The 7,227-nt window shown below is 42.8% G+C and overlaps 1 protein-coding gene across 1 annotated transcript in view; it reads right to left on the reverse strand.

The window, feature by feature from the left end:
• Nucleotides 1-3,838, reverse strand: part of LOC147634256 (mitochondrial Rho GTPase 1-like) — a 28,465-nt gene extending 24,627 nt beyond the window's left edge. The window contains exons 1-3 of the mRNA XM_086805385.1: nt 3,420-3,838; nt 2,446-2,578; nt 2,222-2,368 (exon numbers count right to left, since the gene is read on the reverse strand). Of these exons, the coding sequence (XP_086661511.1) occupies nt 2,222-2,368; nt 2,446-2,578; nt 3,420-3,634 (495 nt within the window). The 5' untranslated portion in view covers nt 3,635-3,838. The remainder of the gene's footprint in view (nt 1-2,221; nt 2,369-2,445; nt 2,579-3,419) is intronic.
• Between the last annotated feature and the right edge of the window lie 3,389 nt (nt 3,839-7,227).

The following is a 7,227-nucleotide window of genomic DNA, read 5'->3' on the forward strand; positions in this document are numbered from 1 at the left end:
ATCCTCTTTCCGGGCGTAGAACTCTCATTTCTCGTGTTTGGTAATGCATCGGGAAATCAGTTGCGCTAAGTGCCTTGAGATTTGCCCAATGCATACCTCATGCTTGAGACGAGAGCGGATGGCCCTGCATTCATCTATCATATCAAACCATTATGGGCATAGTGCCGCAGGTGACTTAGCAGTGGAGCGGGGTGTGCATATGAAGGAGGTAGTGGCAAATGTGTGAAAAATGGTGGTGAACAGGGATATGAGAGTGGCAAGGGGGGCAAGAGGGTCCACATCTTGGAGGTGGCAATAAATGTGGTCTGAGATGGATCTAGGTGTAGTGAGTGGTGGGGGTGTTGGTGTTGGTGTTGGTGGGAGGATGGGTAGTGTGCACATGAGAACGAAGTGGAGATAGGTGTGGTCAGGGGTGAGAGTGTCGGTGGGAGGATGGGTAGTGTGCACATGAGAATGAAGTGGAGAAAGGTGTGGTCAGGAGTGCCAAAGCCAGAGATTCCAGTAGGTAATCCACAGTGCTAGAGCCACCTCGGTGTGGAAAGCAAGTGAAGACACCCGAGGAGGGCCACCTGCGCCCATACGACGTGCTAGTCGGCTCTGTTGTAGTGCTCATCACCTATCACTCAACAATGACAATCATGTTAGATACATACAATCAATTGAACTCCTCACAATCAATCCCAACATGACAACAAATAATAGGCACAAACATAAACACCAGTAACACTAGCCCAGTATGTAACACGAAATCACCCGCAATACCAATAACACAAGCCCGTTAGTATTTAATATGAAATCACCCATGATACCAACTACCAACATGGTAGAATATTTCCCCATAGAAGGATCTAGCGAACAACTGTGCTCATCAGTGGAGATGATTTTTTCAAGATGCTCTCATTTCTTTAGGGGGCATGACAGTGGATTTCGGACAACCCTATTGGAGAGGTTGGTATAGACATCTCTCTTCTTCTCTTCCTAATTATTGTGTATATTTAGTTTTATGCATATCACTAGTCTAAAATAGCCTGCTTCCGATGCTTGAGTCTAGCTTCTCTTCTATCATAACATAGATTGCTAGCTTCCGTTAGTGTACATCTGACACTGATATCAAAGCATAGGTGCTAGAGCCTAGGTTCTCTTCTATCAAAGCGCAGATTGCGAGAGCCTAGGCTTTCTTCTAGTTACAATTATCACTAGAGAAAGTCAAGTCTTTGCTAGGAAAAAAATCTCTCTTACTAAAAGAGTCGAGTGTCGAGTGGGACACATGGACTAGTACCCTTGAAAACGGGAGATCTTGAAGGAGCAATACCGTCAACATCAAGAACACTTAGCTCAATATAGACAAGACGATGAAGAGCTCAAAGCCCAATACTGTCGGAAACGAACATGAAACCAAATACCAGAACCAATGAGAGAACCCAACAGAAATTTTTCAAAGACTGGTTCAATGCAATGACGCTATGTTGGTGACAAAGACGGAATTGAAAAGGTCTGGTGATTTCATCAATAATCAATCTTTGCAAGGGGGAATATCCTAAATAGACGGAGAATTTCAATCTGGGATTTTACACCAGTGAACGACTAGAGTTGGTGGCAACACAAACAATAGACTCCAAATTCACTGCAGTGGTACATAAGAAGAGCACCAGTTCAGAGTATAACTAAGCCTTCCACAGTCAGTCATCTCTCTTCATCTTCTATGTGCATACTCAATGTTAAGCATATCAGTAATCTAAAATAGCACACTCCCATTAGTGTACATCTCACAGTACATGTATGGTACAAGCCTTCAACAAAATATGGTGCAATATGGTAAATAACCTGCATGCATAAATATAATATGGTAGCATAATTACTTTATGCATTAGTAGTTTAGTCACCTGATGAGCTTGTTGATAGGTGTAGCACACAAAAAACAGCCAAAATGTCAAATTTGAATATTTAAGGGCTGAAAGCGCATTTGCGCTCTTTCAGCCATTTCCCATTCCCGAATTTCAGCCGCTTCCCCTACAACCCCTCTGGCATTTCAGCTGTTTCCCCTACTATCACTGGCAATTTCCATCTGCACTCCCATTTTGAGTCATTCTCCCATCTTCTCCCCAACTTAAACCTCTTTCACTGGCATGCCAAAATTATTCAGTCTATATTGCTTACTTCCTTACTCAATGTATTTCAAAAACTGGAAGCTTCAACCACAAAATTTTGTAGAAAAGCAAACCTGAATTTGTTTCAAGGCTGAGCATTCAATGCAAGTCTCGATTTCTCTAAATTCTTGCATGATAGGTGTCATCATTTGCTCAAGACTCTGCTGGTGGTCACTGCGAAGATCCAGCTTACAGCCAACTATGATAACAGGCACTTTCACCTGTAATGGACAATGGAAATTGAGTGAAAATGTTACTGAGTAACCTTGTGGTATCAGGTAGAAAAAAGCACCCTTACACTAAGTCGTCGTAGTTCAGGCAGCCAGTAAGTAGATAAACGCTCAAGAGTTTCTGGCCTGTCACATGCATATGTGAGCACAACGGCATCGGCCTTTCTGCACTCTGCCTCCAGCTTCCCTTTATCCTCAGGTCTGCCAAGCCAACAATGATGTACAGTAAAAACATGGACATGCAATGCCACTTGGAAAAAAAGAGCTTAAAAACTATAAAGAAAATAATAAGATACCACAAGAACAGCAAGCTAGAGGCTAATAGTAAACCCAGTATTGGAGAAAGCCCCTAGAAGCTGGATGGAAACCCTAAAGGTCAGTTTCAGGTTCAGATGAGTAGAAATGGTCCTCGAAGACCAACACCTGAAATAAATAGGGAGCCACATTGGCAGCAACCCATTTTCCAGCTGGGGGAATGACCATTTCTGTCAGGGAGCAGCAGCTCAGGAATCTAGCTGAAATCCAGCTCTGATGTGTCAGCTTCATGTCAACTGCTCCAGCACAGCTGAGGTAGCATTTCCGATTCAGAAAGAACCCCGTTTGAACAGCCATGATTTGCACTGCATAGACTGGCAAACCATGGCAATGGGTGCCATCTGAATAGGGATAACTACAGTAAACTGACAGAAAACCAAGCAAACTCTAGAATTGCTTGAAAACCTACAGATGTGATTAGGGTTAAATACAGAAATGATTGGAACCTTTGCAATGCGATTAGGGTTAAGTGAAAAAAAGAGCAGACTCACCAAATCTGATTAGGTTTATGTACAGAAGAGATGAAACCGTGAGAATCTGATAAAGGTGAAGCACATGTATCTAATTGGGAACCCTGGGGATCTATTAGGGAAATGACTGAAGCCTCTAATAAGGGTTAAGTAGAATTAAAGAATACCTGAAGGAGGCGTCTGATTACGGTTAAGTCCAAGATTACAGTCAACTACAGGAATGATGATAATTAAGGAAACAGAGTAAAGGGCTTTACCTGGAAGAGGTGTCAATGATGTTGAGGGGGACTCTGTCGGGGTAGAAATCGGGGGGGAGGCGGGTAGGGGGCAAGACAGGGGAAATTGTGTTGGGGAAGGAGTCGGTGGCCACGGCGATGATAAGGCTGGACTTGCCCGTGCCGCCATCGCCCGCCACCACCACTCTAACGCTGCTGATGTTGCTGGGACCCCCTCCCCCTGCAGAGCTCGCCATAGTCCACTTCCTTTTTCAACACCACTGCAGCAGCGGCAACAACAACGATGTCTGCGGCTTCTGCACAGACAGAAGCTCCAACTTTCTTTGGGTTTGTTATTAGGGCACGCCCAGACTGCTGCCGCGAAAACGTAGCTGCTAGGGCTTTTAAAATTGAGCTCATTTTTTAAAACGTCTCCTAATCTTTTCTTTTATCTTTTTTTCAATATAAATGTTGGCATTAATTAACCGTTGAGTGCTTCATATATTGCAATAGAGAACTAGATTATAAAGTATTTTCATTTCAGTATTATTATTAACACTTGTCGTGCATGCACCAGAGATCATCCTGTCTCATGAAAGCCTACCCCCTTTCACCCCTCCAATGTTGCTCGGGGGTGTGAGAGAGAGAGAGAGAGAAAGAGAGAGAGCTCTCTGACACATAAGTTTCCTGGCTGAAAATTAGTTTAACTCTAGTGGTTTTAGGGTTGATTTCAAGCATTTCCGCACCTAGCCGATCGACCCAAAATAGGCACGACTTTACACAAAGAAGGCCCATCACCCATACCGCAACCGCTGCCTAGTGTGAGAGAACAACCCAGACTCAAAAACCCATTTGGTTTCCATTGCTTTATTGTCCCTAGTAAAGGCCCTTCTAAGTTTCTTGAATAGCCTTAAATTTCAAGTGTCAAGATTTGGCCCTAAGACTTAAAGACCTTGAGCTATTGAATGGTGTGATTAAAGAGATCCATTGTTTGCACACCTAAGGGATTTGCATGAGAGTGTCAAATTCAAAATACTGTAATTGATTCCTGGATCTTTCACAGTTGAGCTTAGAGGTACCACCTTGTCAAATTCAAAATATTGTAATTGATTCCTAGATCTTTCGTAGTTGCGCCTAGAGGTACCACCTTGTTAGTAAATTGTCTTCAGCAGACTACATGGAATCAAGGTTGGGAGAAAAATCTCATGTACACCCAATTGTGTTACATCCTTGGAATTGCGAAACCGGTGGAATTCATCACAATAACCTTTGGATATTCCCGAGACTAGTATACATGGGATTACTTTGTTGACTTTAGGACAACTCCTTTTCTCAATTTGATCAATTGATTACCATTCTCATTTGACAAGATTGACAACAATGCAATTGGATCTTAGAGAAGAGGAAACCTTGGTATTAATAACTTTGAAAAAGATATTGAAAACGGTGTAACATAGGAGTAATTCTCTGCCTCAAGAAATGCTGGTTTTCTCAAAATTATGTTGACCAAAGGCCCCTCTGAGTTTAGACTCATTTCCAAAGTGTTTCTATGCACTTGAGAAGTGGTAGAGTCTAAGGTGACTCTTGGTTTGGTGGATCAAACAAAGCTTCGCATGCACCCGTAGCTAGCAGTAGAATGGACCCCATTAAACCTGACGAGGTTGGGCTGAAAACCCAGTACGAGAAGAAGCGAGTCAAACCATCTATCTATTTTGAGCAAAGGCATTTGGTTCCAAGACATTTTGCCAAAAGGCATGACTTCGGTTCTCAAGAAAGAAGGTGCAATGTTAGGTGGTAACCCTAACCCCTTTTATAGGCCTCTTCAAGTAGTGAGCCTGCACAAGAAAGACCTTAAGTGAACCACTCCCTGGAGACTGGGAGACTGGGCAAGGAAGTCTTTATAAGAGGCTCATGAGTGAGAAGATTTTACATACCTTCTATGGCCAAGTATGCGTATATTTATGGAAATAAGGTTGCAAGAATGAACACACACACACACACACACACACACACACACACACACACACAAACACAGTGGAGAAGCTCAAGGGAGCACACAATGAGATGATATATAGATAATGAATGTGTGTTGTACAAAGATGATAATTAGACCCCAAGATGGGTGTGTACTGAAAAGATGCAGGGGAGAAGAGAGCTTGAGCTCTTGCACACACTCACTCAAACCCTCGAAGAGAACACACAAGGTGAGAGGCTGGAAATTCTTCTTCTTCTTCACACAACAAAAGAGGTCTACAAAGAAGATAAAGTGACTAACACACATAATAAAGTATATACAAGCGGTCCATAATGTGAACACACTAAGTGGAGTGGGTAGGTGTGGACTAGTCGGTGTAGTCCAACTGTAGAATCTCTGGCAAATATATGTCGGTGCCAGCTACTACCAAACCCGCCAGTGATGTCAATGTCAAATGGTCATGCATGCGCCTTATGAGTGTCAGCTCATGTTGAGCTTGACATCTCAACACTCTCTCTTAAGCTCAACTCTAGCTCATGAACTCCAAGCATATCTTGAAATCTACATAGCTTCTCAGCTCCCAAGGCCTTCGTAAAGATGTCAACGACCTAATCAAGTGTGCTCACATAGACCAAGTCGATGTCGCCTACCAAGACTCTCTCCCAAGTATGTCGCACACTGTCAAGATATGGTATACGCGGAACTTGCATAAACTGGCTCTCTAAGCCAACAATGTAACTCAAACCTGGCCTGCTAATTGTGAAATAGATTAAACTCCCCACAATCTTCATGTACATAGTGGGATCCTCCAACACATAACATATATCCGCACTAAGCTTGCCATTTTGATCTAATGGCACTAAGATTGACTTACAATCAGCCACCCATACTTGACCAACATGTCCAATACATATTATCTTTGTGAGACCAACCACCATTAGGTGTGCAAATGACCTTAATTCCTAAAAAGTAGCGCAGATCTCCCAAATCCTTGATCTCAAACTTCCTTTTAAGAAGACTTTTCACATGCTCAATCTCATCCAAGTTGGCGTCCCCATCAATAAGATCATCTACATAGATGGTGATGATCACGATACTCTTAAAACTCTTGCGCACATACAAAAAGAATGATCTCCATCCGCCATATGAAAACTAATAATGACAAGATACTCAGCAATCTTGTCATGCCATGCTCGTGGAGCTTGTTTCAACCCATACAAAGCCTTACAAAGCGTACATACATACTCCGGGTGACCTGTACCCTCAAAACCAGGTGGTTGATCCATACACTTCTTCTTGCAAGTCACCATGCAAGAACACATTTTTTTACATTCATCTGCTGTAAAAACCAACCTTTAGCTGTAGCCACCGCAATCACAGCTCTCACAGTTGCCATCTTTGCAACCGGGACAAATGTCTCCTCATAATCAATCCCATGTGTCTGCAAATAATCAATCCCATGTGTCTGCGCATATCCTTTGGCTACCAATCTAGCCTTGTACTTGCTTATGCTACCATCACTATTATGTTCCACCTTATACACCCACCTACCAACCAATAGCTTTCTTGCCTTTCGGAAATGGCACCAAATCCCAAGTCTCATTTCATACGATGCATCCATCTCCTCATCCATAGCTTTCCCCCAACACACATTTCCAATAGCCTCATCAAAACATGTGGGTTCTACAACCTGCACAACTTTTGCCATATAAGCATCATGATGTGCCACATAACCATCATAAGTCAACTTTTGCAAAAGGTTTTTGACTCTTCCAGATATTCATAACTTTGCATTCATGGCTTCCATAGCCTTCTTCACACCAGGTGTCCTCATTGTTGGAATCAAGGTTCATCTATGAGCCACTAGACTCTCCA

Source organism: Cibotium barometz, chromosome 11, assembly GCF_041138505.1.
Source record: "Cibotium barometz isolate CiBa-2024 chromosome 11, ASM4113850v1, whole genome shotgun sequence".
Classification (NCBI taxonomy): Eukaryota; Viridiplantae; Streptophyta; class Polypodiopsida; order Cyatheales; family Cibotiaceae; genus Cibotium; species Cibotium barometz.